This window comes from Sciurus vulgaris (genome assembly GCF_902686455.1).
Source record: "Sciurus vulgaris genome assembly, chromosome: 5".
Lineage (NCBI taxonomy): Eukaryota > Metazoa > Chordata > Mammalia > Rodentia > Sciuridae > Sciurus > Sciurus vulgaris.
Genome location: NC_136465.1, coordinates 7,420,208 through 7,437,608, shown reverse-complemented (window position 1 = coordinate 7,437,608; position 17,401 = coordinate 7,420,208). Strand labels below are relative to the sequence as shown.

General features: G+C 38.8%; 1 protein-coding gene across 1 annotated transcript in view; it reads left to right on the top strand.

Moving 5' to 3' along the window:
• The window catches only part of MTMR9 (myotubularin related protein 9), a 42,568-nt gene extending 26,018 nt beyond the window's left edge, over positions 1 to 16,550 (top strand). Inside the window, 5 exon segments of the mRNA XM_079139951.1 lie at positions 803 to 964; positions 3,558 to 3,699; positions 6,457 to 6,677; positions 12,569 to 12,720; positions 15,441 to 16,550. Coding sequence (XP_078996077.1) covers positions 803 to 964; positions 3,558 to 3,699; positions 6,457 to 6,677; positions 12,569 to 12,720; positions 15,441 to 15,604 — 841 coding nt within the window. The 3' untranslated portion in view covers positions 15,605 to 16,550.
• Positions 16,551 to 17,401: the final 851 nt, after the last annotated feature.

Below are 17,401 nucleotides of genomic sequence, written 5' to 3'. Positions count from 1 at the left end.
ATATTATTATTAACCATCATCATCATGCTGTACAGTAGATCTCCAGAATTTATTCCTGCTGTGTGATAAAAACTGTATCCTTTGACCGTTTCCCCACCTCCTTGCATTCGCCTCCACACTTGGATCCACTATTCTACTCTCTGCTTCAATGAGTTTGTCTTATCTAGATTCCATATGTAAGTGAGACCACATAACATAGCATTTCTGTTTCTGTCTTATTTTGGTTAGCATATTGTCTTCCAGGTTCATCCATGTTGCTGTTTCCTTCTTTATTAAAGGTGAATAGTATTCCATTGCATATACAGTACCACATATTCTTTATCCCTATTCATCTGTTGATACTTAGATTGATTCCATATTTTAACTGTTGCCATTAGTGTAGTACCCATGGGGAAACAGATCTCTTTGAGATCCCGATTTCATTTCCTCTGGTTAATCCCAGAAATGGAACTGCTGGATCATACTGATGATTCTCTTTGGTGGGTCCAGAGTGTAGTGCTATCAGTGGGAATAGGATTGTGATCGTAGGTTGCAAATGCAGTGCTCTGGCCCCTTCCACTAGTCTGGTAACCCAGGTGTGTGAGCTGAGTTCACTGTTCAGATGCATAATGGTTTACTGCAACAGACACTTGAAGCATCTTTGCAATAGTGTTTAAACATTTGTTTTTCTACCTTTCATCCTCATATTACTGCATAGCAATATGGTAATTTGATCTACTTTGGTATATTAGAGGCAGAGTTTTTGGTTCATTTTCTCCCTTTTTCATTCTATCTCATGTTTTCTTTCTTGCTCTTTTTAAAGGTATCACATTCTTCAGGACAGCTTAATCAAACTTGTGGAAGCTTGTAATGACCAAACCCATAACATGGACCGATGGCTCAGTAAGTTGGAGGCCTCCAACTGGCTGACTCATGTCAAAGAGATTCTGACCACTGCCTGCCTAGCAGCCCAGTGTATTGACAGGTAAATTGCATTTCCTTCTTCCCAAATGGGACACACACTGAGAACTACACGTTTTTACCCAGACATGTGTTCGTAGAGTCTGTTGAAGTTTGTGCCTATTCCATTTCTTTTTTTCTTTTTCTTTTTTGCGGTGTTGGGGATCGAACCCAGGGCCTTGTGCATGTAAGGCAAGCACTCTACCCTGAGCTATCTCCCCAGCCCTGTGCCTATTCCATTTCTTATGTCCGGATGATTTTATAAATTGTTGTATAAGAGAGTCATTACACTCGGTTATCAAGGAGGGATGTGCAGAGAGTGTGGCTTTTAATGGATAATGAATATTTGTTGAATGCATGAACCATGTATATACATACATCTTCTATGACACAATTTTTTAAGTACTAAGCCTTTTTTTCCTACAAAGTCCTTGAATTTTGAATTTGCTACTTTTATTTTTCTTATACTGTAAAAAAAATGAAAGAAAGTTTTCTTATTTCTTCTCATGGGGCCAAACTTACCTCTTTACTTTTGCAGTATTGATGAAAGTAGAGTTGTTCTCTTACTCAGATGATTCTAATCTCTAAGATACCTTATTTTAAACCACTTGACATGTGTAGTTAAATCTGGATCTCAAGTTGAGAAAGCCTGATGATAGTGATGTGCAGTATATGAAGTGATTTTAATTTATTCAGTCAGTTAAAGGGTGCTAATCCATGAGACATGAGGCAGAAGACTTGAACAGAGGCAAAAGGATTGGTATAAATTGTTGCAGAAGCTTAGAATACCCTTTTTAAGGAGGGGATTCCCACTAAACCATAGGTAGGCATAAGTTTTGTCACCACACAGTTGCTGGCACTTTTCTTTGAGACTTTAATTTGTTTTACGAAGGCTTTCAAATTAGGGAAATACATATGTAAATTTTCATGATTAGAAAGAAATTGATAATTGGCTTGCTTAAGATGTGGTAAGTTAGTGACTGTACCAGGAGCAGGTAGACTCTCAGGGTTGGGATTGCCAGGTTGTCACTGTTCTTTCTTTTGGGGTTAGGTGAGGCTCATTTCACCAGGAAAATACATAAATCGAAGACCAAGATTCTGTGATGGAGAAATCAAATACAGAATGAGGCATGTTAATATTGAGGGGTTTGTTTCTTTTCAACTCGAGTTTACCAGGTTTTTCCTCACAGCGTGAGTGCAGAAGCCTGTTTTCTTATGAAACACAAATTTTTTTTGCCAGGGGTGAGGTACTGGGGATTGAACCCAGGGGCACTTGACCACTGAGCCACATCCCCAACCCTACTTTGTATTTTATTTAGAGACAGGGTCTCACTGAGTTGCTTAGCACCTCGCCGTTGCTGAGGCTGACTTTGAACTTGCTGACTTTGAACTTGCAATCCTCCTAAGAACGGGATTCTTGACCTACCATGGGTGAACTTCAGGGAGTCTGTTATTTTCAAATTAAGAACCTCCTTACTGTAGGATTAAGTAAATTATAGTTCATCACTTAATAGAATGTTATAATGCCATTAATACAATAGTTCTAAAGATGACGGAGAAATGTGGGGAAGAATTTATAATGAAAATAATAGGAGTAATAACCTTTTGTTATTACTGTGTACTGTATATATGCGTGGGGAAAAAGAATTCCCAGTTGTTACCAAACATTAAATTTCCTTTCTCCAAAGTTTTGTTCATTATTGTGTCAATAAAAGGGGTGGAAGAAGACAGGAGGGATGTAATTAATTTAGTTTTGTTGTTTCCTGCCTTTCTCTTTATAACAGTGGGGTACCAGACACCACATAAGTCTTGTGGGACAGTGGTAGCAGTGCCACTGACTTTCTAGGTGGGCAGTTTTAATGTTTTTGTTTTTTCCTATTTCCACGTTTCTCAAAGTGTGGTTTCCCTTATCCACACAGTTTTTGTTTGTTTGTTTGTTTGTTTTTTTGGGGGGGGCAGAGGTACCTGAGATTGAACTCAGGGGCACTTGACGTTGAGCCACATCCCCTGTTTTGCATTTTATTTAGGGACAGGGTATCACTGAGTTACTTAGCACCTTGCTTTCGCTCAGGCTGGCTTTGAATTCTCAATCTTTCTGCCTATGCCTCACCTGGGATTACAGGTGTGTGCCACCTTGCCTGGCTCATTACAGTTTTTGGAGGTGCCCTTATAGTTAGCTGATGGTGTGAAGGTAGATGGAATTCAAGGTCAGGAGAGTAATTTTAATGTATGTTCCTAGGTGTGATAAGAAAAGGCTTTACTGAACTATAAAACACAGAAAGGTAAGAGCCTTCCATAAGGACTGCTTTACAGTTTTGTAAAGGGACAAAAAATTCATCTGAAAAATGCTGTGAAATTTGTTATAATTTAATGGGATAATGGCCATGTGAACTTTGGGACTCATCATAGTCTTACATTTTTCTCAAGAGAACCCCTTGTCTATCCAGGGCTTTATTTAGCATGAGGGAGTTAGATAGATGCCCTTGTCTGTCCAGTGATAGAGAGTAGGACAGAGCATAATGCATAAGACTAAAATATTGACTCAATAAGTGTTTATTGTTAGCAGTTCATTGGTCATGTCAGGAGTGTCCCATGTGTGCTCTGGGTTTTCCCACCAGGGAAGGAGCATCGGTTCTGATTCATGGAGCAGAAGGAACTGACTCCACCCTGCAGGCGGCCTCCCTGGCTCAGATCATTTTGGAACCACGGAGCCGGACCGTCCGAGGTTTTGAGGCCCTGATAGAAAGAGAGTGGCTTCAGGTGAGAATAGCCACCTATGAGGTATTGCCATCCTGGGATGGGATAGCTGACATCATGTGTGAAATTTTGATTGGTTAACATTTTTAAATTGTGCGTTTAATTTTCTGTGAACCAATTGATCTATCTTCCCCTCAGTAAACGTTTATAATCTTCACCCCTCTCAATTTCTAGATCTTTTCTTGACTGTGTTGGTCACTTATCACTTCATTCACTTAAAAGACTTGTTAGCTATGCTGGTTGAGCATTACTAATCTGAAAATCCAAAATGTTCCAAAATCTGAAACTTTGGAGTGCTAACAACAGACTTATGTTAAAACACAGGGGTACTCAAAAAACCAAAGGCAGAATATTCAATCTGATATGTGGATGCTAACCTGCAACAAGGGAGGGGAAGATTAGAAGTATGTTGGACTAGATAAAGGGGAGTGAAGGAAAGGGAGGGGGGACGGTAATAGGAAAGACAGTAGAATGAATTGGACATGTTTTTCCTATCCTCATATAAACACACAACCAATGTAATTCCACATCATGTGCAACCACAGTGGAATCCTAATTGGGACAAGTTTTACATATTCTATGTATGTATAATATTTCAAAATATACTCTACTGTCATGTGAAAAAATAATAACAAAAATTTTTTACAAACCACGGGTGCTAAAATAATGTATTAAATTACCTTCAGGTCATGCATAAAAGGTCTACATAAGACTTAAATGAATTTTATGGTTAGACTTGGGTTCCATCCCAAGATATCTCCTTATATATATGCACATATCCCAAAACATGAAAAAATCTGAAATCCAGAGCATTTCTGGTCCCTCGCATTTTCAGAAGGAATACTCAACCTGTGCTTGATTACATGCAAGGGAATTACAAAGAATGTGAAACAGCTTGGTTTCCTAGAAGCTTAGTCTTCCTGGCTTTTTTTCCTCCTAGGACCAAGGACTGAACTCAGGTCCTTGTGTGTGCTCGGCAAGTTCTCTACCACTGAGACATCATCAACCCCTACATCTACATCGCCAACCCCTAGAAGCTGAGTCTTGATAGTAATAAAAGACAGGGAAGGTGATGGGAACTGTAATTGGAAAGTAGTATTTTAGCACTTCCTGCCTTTTACCATCTTGTTCCTTCCTACACTCTTCTCTAACTGGTGAATTCCTTCTCATCTTTTGAGAGCCAGCTAAATGTCACTGCTTTCATAAAGTCTTTGACCTGATCACCTACACAGATAAATTTGATCTTTCCTTCATGTCCTGTTTTCTGAACTAGTCCCCAAAAGTGATTTTTTTTTTTTTTTTTTTTTTTTGCGGTGCTGGGGATCATCAAACCCAGGGCCTTATGCTTGCAAAAGTGACTTTTTTGAGGTCACGAAACCATGACCTATTATTCATCTGTTTATCCCTAGGACACAGCATAGTACTATCATATAATGTTGAGTGACTACTGAAATAAAGTTCTCATAACACCAGCTGAAATCTTCTGAAATTTAAGTCAGAGATTAATTCATGAATCTATTTTAACTTTGTAACTTGGTAAATAATTGTGATTGAAAACAATTGTTCAGATGTTTGAGGACGCATTTTGGATGCAAAGAATTTTTGTCTCTTCCATTACAGTGCAGATTTACTATGTATATGTATGTATTTGTTTGTAGTATTGGGCATGGAACCCAGGGCCTTATTCCTGCTAGGCAAGTTCTGTACTACTGAGCTACATGCCCAGCCTGCAAATGTGCTGTGCATTTTGGCTGTGATGTATGCCCTCTCCATCCTGCCTGCCAGCTGACCTGTTCTCTGTTTTAAGTCAGACCTTTCTATATTTGCCTTCCCTATTTGGTAAAGTCAGTTCAGCCATGTTCCTCATGCGGCATAGCAGACGAATGAGCGTGCTTGATTTCTTCACATGCTTTCATTTTGGTGAAATGCATTTGGGTACCCAGATGCATTAACCACTGGGAAGTTTCCATGGTATTATCTCTGTCAGATACAGTAGTACACAGATCCAGAGATAAAGCCGGACTCTGAAATATCTAGTAGAGTGATTTGTAATGATATCAATGCTTGTGTTCTGGGCAAGAGAGCAGATTATTCTTCAGTTTACTTTGGACAGTAGATGGCAGCCTCTTGTAGTGTTTTGGGGAAAAGAGGGTTATTAAGGACAGCTTTGTCTCCAATATCAATGTATAGTATTCATTAAGACTTCTTCAAGACATTAACTTTGCCCATATGTAACTGAAGCCTTCCTATCAAAGAGATACAGACTTGCACGATTTGTCAGGGTCCTGTATTTGTCTCCATTTGGTGGTGAGGATCATGTAGCCTGCATCACAACCTGCAGTGTTTCAGATAGAAGGTGATTGTTGTCCTGGTTTTGTACCTGATAACCTATGTTCTTTGACTTTGTTCCAGGTTTTATAGACTTAGGTTTATTTTGTAAATTTATCATTTCTTAAGTTCATTGTTTTTTCATTTGATACTCCAAGTGCAGTTGCTGAGGTCATGTCTTGGCCACAATGCCTTGTTAAGGATTTAGAATTGTACCTTTCCTTAGTTGCTGAACTTATTCATTTTATACCAAGAAATCATTATCTAAACAGGAGCCACCCTCAGTTTATGATGTTTCAATTGATATATAATTCATCGTAATTATGTGCAGTAACGTTGATAGAGTGTGCTGTAATGTGATCTCATCAGGTGTGACAGGCTGTAATGTGATCTCATCAGGTGTGACAGTTACATTTCCACCTTTTCCCATAGGCTGGTCACCCGTTCCAACAGCGCTGTGCACAGTCAGCCTATTGCAGTAGCAAGCAGAAGTGGGAGGCGCCTGTATTTCTTCTCTTCCTGGACTGTGTGTGGCAGATACTCCGTCAGTTCCCTTGCTCTTTTGAGTTTAACGAGCATTTCCTCATCATGCTCTTTGAGCATGCATATGCCTCACAGTTTGGAACATTTCTGGGCAACAATGAAAGTGAAAGGTGGGTACGGTGCGCATACGGGCATTTCATTTTTAGTTGCTTGGTCACTTCCCAAAAGAGACAAGGTTTTGGGTCTGTGTTAATGTTATACAGAAAAGGGTAGAGACTGTAGTTAAGTTACATGAAATGTAGTCTGAGAGCTAATCATATGCTGGAAGAGATGATATCCTAGATTTTGTTCTGAGGTTAAAGTTAATTCATACATTAAGTAAAAGCTTTGAGTCATTTTGAGCAACCATTTTAAATGTTCATTTATTTATGAAGGATTATGGTAGCTTACATTTGGAAGAAGCTTTAATATATGATCCTACTCTGCCCCTTGTCCATCTTTATAGATTAGGAGAAGAAGATTCAGAGAGGTTAAGTGACTTGTCTAGGATAACTAGCCAGTAGTCACCAGAAATTGGCCCTAGAGAAAGATCTTCCAGCTCCTGCTGACAGACCAGGCCAACCTATTATACCTAGAAACTATCCTCAGGTCCCAGCTGAGTTCTCACTTCACCAGTCTGGGCACTTCAGGTTTATTAGAAGATTTGATTCAAAATGGTCTTAAAATTGCATAGCTGATAGTCTTTCTTTTGGTTATAATCACCAGGCTTCCTTTAGCTAGGGGCAGGATTTGCCTTGTTGCTAGATGCCAGCATCATTTAGTTGAATAGTAAATGTAAACAACTGGCTAGTTTTCACAAGTGAGTGGAATTGTTGCATTTTTCCTAATTTAAAAGTCAAGGTACTGTGGCACATGCCTATAATACTAGTGACTTGGGAGACTGCAGGCAGGAGGATCAAGTTTTCAAGGCCAGCCTCAGTAACTTGGTGAAGCCCTGTCTCAAAATAAAAAATAAAAAGGGGCTGGAGATGTGACTCAATGGTTAAGTACCCCTGGGTTCAGTCCCTGTACCAAAATAAAATAAAAGTCAAGGAGAACAAAGCACTGCATATTTTACTTAGAGCTGAATTGACAAATGTTTCAATATTTGAGTTTCTTATAGATTTTTGTCTTCAGAAGAAGTAAAAATGAGAACTATGTGAGTCTGTAGAAAGTTCTCTTGTCATCATGGTTTTCTCTTCTCATTGAGCTTTGCCTATAACTGCTATAGCTGCATATTACCCACATGATTCCTTTGACTTAGAAAGTAGGTTATAGGTATAGTTGCCATTTATGCCTCTTTACTCCCATGGCTATTTGCTGGTAGCAGCATGGAGCTGGGGCAGGATTAACTTGTTTCTGGGCATGTTCCAGCTGAAATGTCTTGTACTAGCATTACAAAGTTGAACCTAGTAAAATCATTCATTGGGTCAGTTGTGGGGGTTCACTTTTGCTATTTTAGTATCATTTTATGTTGATCCCCCTTTTTATTAGTTACTTCCTTTTATTTTTGACATTCAAACTGAGAAGAGTTGTAGAAAAAACTAAAACTCTGTAATCAATTTCTTTGAAAATGCCATTTTCTTTTAATGAATGAATTTATACCATTCTGTAATTTTTTGGGGGGGAGGGTACTAGGGATGGAAGCCAGGGGTGCTCTACCACTAAGCCATGACCCCAATCCCTTTTTATTTTTATTTTTTAATATATTTTTTTTAGCTGTAGATGGACACAATACCTTTATTTTATTTGTTTATTTTTAGGTGGTGCTGAATTTCTAACCCAGTGCCTCACAAATGCTAGGCAAGTGCTCTACCACTGAGCTACAGCCCCAGCCCCCATTTTTATTTTTTTGAGCCAGGGTCTCACTAAATTACCCAGGCTAGCCTGAAACTCGTGATCCTCCGCTTCAGCCCTCCCAAGTTACTGGGTTACATGTGGTATGTGACATGCCCAGCTCTTTAGTTTTTTGAGGCTGTGTTCAGACAGCTTATTCTGCTTGCTCAAGAGAGCAAGAGAGAGCTTTGTGTTGATGTTCTGGTTATGATTTTTCTAACGGTTTTATGCTTGCATTCACTACTTACCCCAGAAGAACAGTCCTGCTTATAAGGAGTAGGATTGAAGGTGAAGGTGAAGTTGAAAGTGCCATAGGTATTTAAATTTCTGCCCCCAGAAAACTATTTTATAATACAAGTTAACCTAAATCAAATAGAAGTTATTAAGAACAGACAGAAAGTCCATTCTCCCTGACTCTGGGGCTGTATTCATCTCTGTTCTAAAATCTAGTCAAGATAGAGTTTAATTAGAAGAGATGACCTCAGAGAAGTACTGAGCATACATTTTTCTTTTAAATGTTTCTACACAAAAGAACAAGAAGTTTTAGGGTTTCTTATGGACTAAAGTCTAAAATTACTTGAACTTTATCCATTTAGGAGATTGTAATATTGTTGGTCCTATAAAGAAAATCTTTAAAAATCACTGATATTCTTGCTAAAAAGATGAGTTCAATTAAAGAGGGAAAAGGCAACATTAAAAATAGGTTTATTGAGAAATAATTCATTTACTGTAAGATTTCCCCAGTTAAGGTCTACAGCTCAGTAGTTGTTAGCATAGCATTTGTTCAGGGTTGTGCAGCCCTCACACCTGCCTCATCACCTTGAAGACACACCCCGTATGAGTTAACTGTGACTGTCCATTCTCCCTCTCCCAACCCTGACTACCACTCACCTCTTTTTTGGTGTCATTTTGTGCCAGTATTTTATGATATTGCATCATGTATAATATTTCATTGAAAATGAACATCTAAATATAATGACATGAATTAAGATTCTTTTCCCTCCTCAGGGACTTTGTTGCTTGCTGTTGACTATAGCCGTTCTGTCATTTTTCTAACTATTTTTGTAAAGTGTGTATTCTTTCTGTACACATGGCCCCTGAAGTTTCTGTTCCCTTAGTTGTATTCAGCTACTACTTTGACAGAGATTTCCTTTAACACCAGGAGCTAGGGTCAGGAGTGGTAAGAGAAGAGAAAGAAAGAAAAAGAAGAAAATGAGGAATTAAAGAAAAAAACTCAGTGCGCACACACAAATCCTGTCCCAGCCTTTTCAGATTGGGGTTTGGGGACATTCCTTCATGCTTAACTGTCCTCAGCCTGCACTTCCTGTTTGCACTGAGCCTACAGATCATCCAGAGGTGAACACTTAGCTCTTCTCATGTCTGTGTGGGCGTGCGTCCTTCCTGGGCACGTGTGTTGCTTTTAAGTTCTTTAGTAAGCACAGGCACTTCAGATGCCTTGATTTCCCAGAGAAACGCTCCCTGGTATCTTCCCCAAGCCTTCAGTGACTGTGACCCGTTTGTTCACCTTATATTTTTGAGGAATGCCTGTTATTTTTCTATCATGAGTGACTTTTGACTTAGGCATAACAAAGACAACTGTTGTGAGCAGCCCACAAATATGTTAGAACAGAAAGATACATTTCTTTTATTTAGAGGCTGATGTTCTTCCTCTGGAACCAGGAGCCAGGGTCCCATGCTGAGAATGTGGGTTGCAGTCTTCATAACCTGTGGGAGCTAGGGGCAGGATGGGACAGGGGCAGATTAAAACACCATAAAGCTTTCTTTCTATTTTCTAAATTTGCTTTTTTTTTTTTTTGGTATTGGGATTTAATCCAGTGGCACTTTACCACTGAGCTACATGCCCATTCCTTTTAAATTATTTTTTATTTTGAGTCAAGATCTCAGTAAGTCACTAAGGATTTTGCTAAATTCCTGAGCCTGGTGTCAAACTTGCAGTCAAGTTTCAGCCTCCCCAGTCACTGGAATTACAGCATGCCCACCACACCAGACTGCTCATTGTTTTTGAAAAATACCTTTGGAGTTGGGGCTTTTCTTTGGAAAGGACTCTGAGCTAAGTAAAACTACAGCACTCTGCGAAGAGATCTTAATGTCGGGTGAGCTATGAGCCAGGCCATGAGTGAAAATTCTGAGGATTTTTTTTTACCCCCAGACCTGGGTAATCAAATCCAGGGCCTATGCATGCTAAGTAAGTACTCTTACCACTGGGGCTACATCCTCAACCCTGGTAAGATACTCTTTGAGAAACTTCAGATCTGCTCCTCCTCCCTCTAGTGGTCAAAATACTCCTGGGTTTCAGTGATGCTACAGATTGGAGCAAATGGAGTTGACTGTAGGTCAAGTTAAAGTGCCCAGATCCTGCTGTTTTTATCAAGGTTAGCAGTTTTTCTTGAATGAATGCTTTTTCAGATTTTTGTAGGCCTTTAGTTAATTTCCAGAAATCTAAAATAGTTGACTTTTAAGTATTTTTGCAAGTGTTTTCATGCTATATGAAGAAGTTGAAATTCAGAGACCTTTCTTTACTCTGTCATTCCAGAAGTTCTGTGCCTTGCCTAAGTGCACAATTCTAAACTTTGCTCTAAAGTACATTATAGATCCTTTGAAAAAGTTCAATATTTGAAATTAGAAGATTTATGTTCGGATCTCCATTATGCTACTTTTTATCCATGTGACTTCTTGTAGAGTCATAAACAATCATTAAAGGCTTTAAGATACCCCTTCAACAAAGCAAGCATATATAACTAATTAAACATTTAAGAAATATGTTGGTGCCTGTGAATTTGTTTTGGTGTTTACACTTAATCCCTCAGAACTAATCTCCAGCAAAGGAATCACAAATAGTTTCAAATTCTGCTTCCCAGTTGGTAGAGGCTTCTGGTAGTGCTGAGTGAGGAAGATTCTGAAGCTCTCTTGGGCTTGCTGGATAAAGTTCAGTGATTGGCTAGCCATGGACAGGAAGCAAGGGCTGGGGCCCCTGGGTACAGTGATGTTCTGTCCTTGCCATCCCTGGTTCCTGGGAACATAGTGTGGGACTACTGTTCTAAACAATTAAAGTCCAGTGCCATATAGGATTTGTGATTAGGTGGAAGACTTTTATTGCTCGCATACAAAGAATGTACATAATGAAATTGTACACAGCTTATAAACAATCACGTGGTTTCAGAGACAAACCTGACTTTATAATCAAGCTTCAGCTTGAATAGTGACTCCTGTGAAAATTGAATGTTTTATCCTTTTGGTTAGTACAAGTTTACCACAGTCTTTCAATCTTTGTTAAATTTACATTCTCCTAAAATGTACCACTCCATTTCCTTCCAAACAGTTTATTCCATGATAGTGTTAAAGAGCTTATTATCAGGATTATTAACAAAGACTGTTCATTGGGTATGGTTGTAGATTGAATCTTCTTTACATCAAGATTCGTGTTCATTTTTAATCTTTGGCAATTTGTGTTTTATATATGTGTCATTTAGTTTTCCTAAAAGCTAAATAATTCTCTAAAAAAATTTTCATTTTGAGAGTTGATTCAACCTCCCTTTTTAATATAATATGTATAAATTTTTTTGTCTTTATATACTAGGCTTCTCAGAAACAAAGAAGTTAGGAAGTTTCTTTAATACTTAGCTATTCTAAATTTCAATACAGTCCCAGAGCCAGGCACATTGGCACACACCTGTAAATTCCAGGGACTTGGGATGCTGAAGCAGGAGGATCACAAGTTTGATGCCAGCTTAAGCAACTTAGCAAGGCCCAGTTCCAAAAAATAAAAAAGGTCTGGGGGTATAGCTCAGTGATAAAGTGTTCCTGGGTTCAATCCCTAGTACCTAAATATATACATGTACATACATAGATACATATATACAGTCATTCCCTGACAAAGGACTTTGGTGTAGAGTAAACATTCTCTGGATTAAGCTTTATCAGCAAACCCAGCATGACCCGATTCTTGTTTTGTCTTTGCCAGTTTCTTGGAGGCCTGTAAAACAGAATTTGTTTTGTTGAGAATTATAATACAGATGGAATTTTCTGACAGATATTTTTATTTTACAGTATTTTGTTTTTCCCCTAAAGGTCTTGTGTTCTGCCTTCTGTTGTACAGAGAAGAGAAATCGTCTTATTAAGAGGAACATTTAATAGTGATTGTTTGGTGATTTTCTTTCTTGATCAGATGTAAATTGAAGCTCCAGCAGAAAACGATGTCTCTGTGGTCCTGGGTCAATCGGCCCAGTGAGCTGAGTAAGTTTGCCAATCCTCTCTTCGAAGCCAACAACCTGGTCATCTGGCCTTCGGTTGCTCCACAGAGTCTTCAGCTGTGGGAAGGTAAACCGTGCCCTTTGCCAACCTGTACCCACTCCCAGATGCTCTCCCATCTGCCCGAAATCTTGTTCTGCTGTGCCTGGATGTGATCTCCAGGCCTGTTTGTCATTGTTACTGTTTACTTGGTGTAGGATGGTCTCTTGTCAGTTAGCTATCATATTATGTTCAGTCCTCATTGGAGAAATTGAGAGTGGTGATACACTGCTGTATTCCTTTCTTATTCTCTTTTCGCCCAGATAGGAGGATGCATTGCCTTTGCATAAGAGAGGTTAGTAGATAGTGGGACATGAATAAATTATAAACTGTTTTCCTTTATTAAGCTGTCATTATGGGAGGTTCTGTGTAAATGCTGTCAAATGATTAAGTGTTCATTCATTTCAGTAGGTCCTATAAATAGACACAGTACCATCAGTGCAGAATTGCAGACATCTCATTGTTCATGTGAAGTAGTAATCCATGCTCAATTTTCAAATGTATTCTAAAGTATTTATATATACTAATTTTTCAGACTGCTGAAGCTCATCCCCTTAAATAGCAAAGCTTGTTTTGAAAAAATTACCAGAATCTATCTAAAATATATTAGCTGTTCATCAAAGGCTATAAAATATCATTTAATTTCTTTGTAATCCTTTGAAGACAATAAGCACATCTTTATTCACATACATGTTAAATAGCATAAAGCTTAGATACAATAACAGCAGCTGTTTTTTAAATCAGACTAAATTACCATAAATGTTAGTTTTATACCATATTCTACTGTGTCGTGTCTTGAGGGTACTTCGTGTGTGGAAAGCTGTTCGCCGTTGTACAGAAAGGTCTTAGATATCTGCCTTCTCGGTCAGTTTCAGCCTCTTCGGGATGTCAGCATTGCATCCTGCTCCTCTTGGTGCACCACCCTGACTGCTTCCTTCCACATCAGCATGTATATCTAACCCCACCTGTCGAGGCATCCCTGGTTGGGAGGTGGGGACATGGCTTCGCGTAGTCTCCAAGCTCTCTGAGTCTTAAGATGCAGGCACTGCTCTTGGGAAGGACTTTTGGCTGCTCGGAAAAGAACTTCTTTGCTTACTTTGTTGTGGACAGTCACAGGTGTAGAATAAGTGGTCCCTTAAGTGAAAGATTATAGCTTTACTTCCTGTTCAAAGACTTCAGGAGGGCTGGGGAGATAGCTCAGTCGGTAGAGTGCTTGCCTTGCAAGCACAAGGCCCTGGGTTTGATCCCCAGCACTGCAAAAAAAGAAAAGAAAAGAAAAGAAAAGACTTCAGGACAATTTACCTAAAAGCCACTGTCATGTTTAATCACTGAAGAAGCTATCTTTGGGGGAGAAAAGCCAACTTTGTGAGTTGGATGACCTGAAGTGTGATTTAAGTGTGATTTACGTTTTACTAGTTAGCTTGGGATGTAGGGATTAGTGATAGAAGGAAAACTTTGCTGTTCGATGGATGAATTCCTGCTACTCCATTAAGAACAGTTTCGGTATGTGTTTAGGGCTTCCTCAACTTAGGGCTGGCAGAAATGCTGTATTAGGTTAAATGTTATGGTAGGTGTAGATGTTGTATGAGACTACTCTTTGACCTTTTAAGTCTTTCTGCCATTTATGTTTACATCATAGCTGAGCATTGATGGTAATTTCTATATTGAAGAATAATAGAGTGGAATAATTGTGCGATAGAAGAAATAGCATAGGTCAGTTAATCTTTCAGCAGTTGGCTTGCCTTGTCTATGGGTTCCACATCCATCGATTCAACCAACCATATGTTGAAAATATTTGGGAAAAAAATTGCATCTGTACTGAACATGTACAAACTTTTTCCTTGTTGTTATTCCCTCTAACAACTATTTATGTAGCATTTACATTGTATTAGGTATTATAGATAATCTAGAGAAGATTTAAAACATATGGAGGATGTTCATAGGTTATATGCAAATATGGATTTTAATATCTCAAGGGGAGAGGGTGTCTGGAACCAGTCACCCTGAAGATACTGAGGACTCTAAATCCTTTCAGTCTGTAGTAAAAGGGTAGTTATTATTTGAGGAAGGAAGCACTTATGTACAGTAGAAGACTGCCTCTCAAGCACCGGGGGACCGAGAGAGGAGAAGAGCACAGGCGTGGCACCCAAGTTGAGGCAGCAGCCGTGTGGGCTCTGCTTTAGCATGACTGTCGCTTTTCCAGTGGCACGTGTAGGAATCTGACAGGCCAGAGTAAAATTCTGCAATTGTAAAGGTAAGTAATTTGAATTGTGAAGCTGGAAAGTTTGTGGCATGGTTATCTGCTTATTTTCTCAACTATATCACAGAATAGTATTTTGATCTCTTTGATAATTTTGTGGTATTTTTCTGAAAAATTAGTGAGCATGTACATAAAAATAGTGAATTCTTAGACATTGTATTTAATTGGATTCTTCAAGATGCCTGTATGTTTTAGAATATAATAACACATGGTTTGCGGTTGTAGCCCAGTGGTAAAGCGCTTGTCTAGCACGTGTGAGGCACTGGGTTTGATTTTCAGTACCACATAAAAATAAAAAAATAAAGGTATTCTGTCCATCCACAACAACAACAAAAAATTAAAAATTAAAACAACATTAGATCTTGTTAAAGAATAAAATGATGTGAGTTGAGGAAATGTGTAGTATAATACAGGGAATTATCTATTATTCACTAACATGGTGTTGATCCATTATTTTCTCCCTTCTGTTTTCCACTTGTGGATTCACTAGGAATTTTCCTGCGTTGGAACCGATCCTCTAAGTACGTGGATGAAGCGTATGAGGAAATGGTGAACATCATTGAGTACAATAGGGAATTACAAGCAAAGGTCAACATCCTGAGGAGGCAGTTGGCGGAACTGGAAACAGAGGATGGACTGCGGGAGAGTCCCTGAGAGACCCCAGCATCCTAAGGACCTTCAGGCCGGTCCTCTTTCCCTCTTCCTGCAGTTCACTTGTACTCAGTAGCCTGAACTTAAGGCTTTGGACATGGGACCCCCTCTGACGTCATGCTCTCTCAGCTTGTAGAAGTGCCACTCACTATGATCCCATTCTGTGAGGCCTGGTAGGCCCTTTGCTTTGGAAGCAGGAAGGAGGCCCCCGTCATTTTCACTTTACATGGGATCGGTGACCTATTTAATGGCATTTGAGTCACACATCACTTCACCAAAACTCCTCCTGTCCCGTTTCCAAACACTACTCCAGACCAGTTGAGGATGTGATCAGATCTCTGTAAGAATATTTGGTGGATTAATAAAAGGGTCAGGCTTTTAAGCACTCTTGGTATAGAAAATTTTTAAAACTGAAATGGTTAATAAACTAAAAATTTGTTTAATATGCCATTTCCATTATCTTTGCAACATAAAATATCCATTCTCTTTAAAACAGTTTGGACTAACAAAGTTGAATTCATTTTCATTCTGGATTGTCAAGAAAGGAAAATTGGAATACTTGTTCAAGGTACCCTTTTTTCTGTAAGGGCAACAGGTATGGTCCTCTGATTTTTACATTAATAAATAAATTTATTTGAAGAGGAGACACTAAAAATATGTGCAATATAGAATTCACGTAGGAATTTGTTATTAAGAGAGAACTGTTACTATTGAATTTGTTTTTCAGATTTCTGACCATGTGTATCAAATGTGTATTAAATGCTGGATGTAAAATTAAATCATCACTTAGAATAAGGTTAATTTGTTAAAATTAAGCTACAAATAAGGTTTCTTTAAACCAGAGATGCACTGCCCTTGTCAGAAGTTCTAATTGCACTGTTTTATATTTGTATGTGTGTGTTTTATTTTAAGTATTATAAGTGTTTACTAAGACTATGGTTGTATAAAACTTCCATGTCGGCTAGAGACGTTTGCAAGTTTATGTTGACTTCCACTGATTTGCCCATTATGTGTTAGGCAAATACAATTAACTGGAGGAGGAGATTTTTGAATATGATGCCAGCTCTGTTTTAAACTCAGAAGCGGTTCTGAAATGTCTCGGTGCTGTGCTTGTGCTCTGCCGACTTGTTTATAACTGCGGCTTTAAATGTTGGGGGTTCAGTACTGTCCAGGTGTATCTGTCTTATGGCACTGCTCATTTTAACAAATACCATCCTTCTAGTTTTCCTTTAAAAGGATAGTTGGAGAGTAATCTTAATACCTTTCTACACCACCTAGGTATAATGTTTTCAGTGTATAACACAACATTGGACCCTGCTGCAGAGTTATGTATTGGAGGTAAAAATATAATGTTAAAAAATATACGCTAGCAAAATTTATGGCCACATTCAGGAGCCTTAAGTGGCAGATGCTTTCTCTCTCCAATTTCCCAAACTTCCTCTTTTCACCTTCAGACTTGTGCAGAAGGCTAGGTAAACAATCAGCAGTCAGATTCTTTTGGTAAGTTTGCCTGCCTTCTTCTCTAAGCTCATTTTATTCTTGGCTTATTTTCTTGACTGTAGTTAGGAATCCTGGGGCATTGACACCATCACAAAAGACTAAGGGAAGGAGCTTTTAGAGGTGTTCTCCCTTTCTGTCCCTGTCTGTGTTGTAATGAAATATCTGAGTTTTGAAAAAGAAAGAAACAGCTTTGCTTTTTTATGGGTCCTCAAAATTCCCCTGTGTTGGTTTGTGCAGCTGACCTGTTTGTTTTCTCTTATTTTTGTCTCCAAGGTTACATATGAAAAAAGAGTCCTTTTT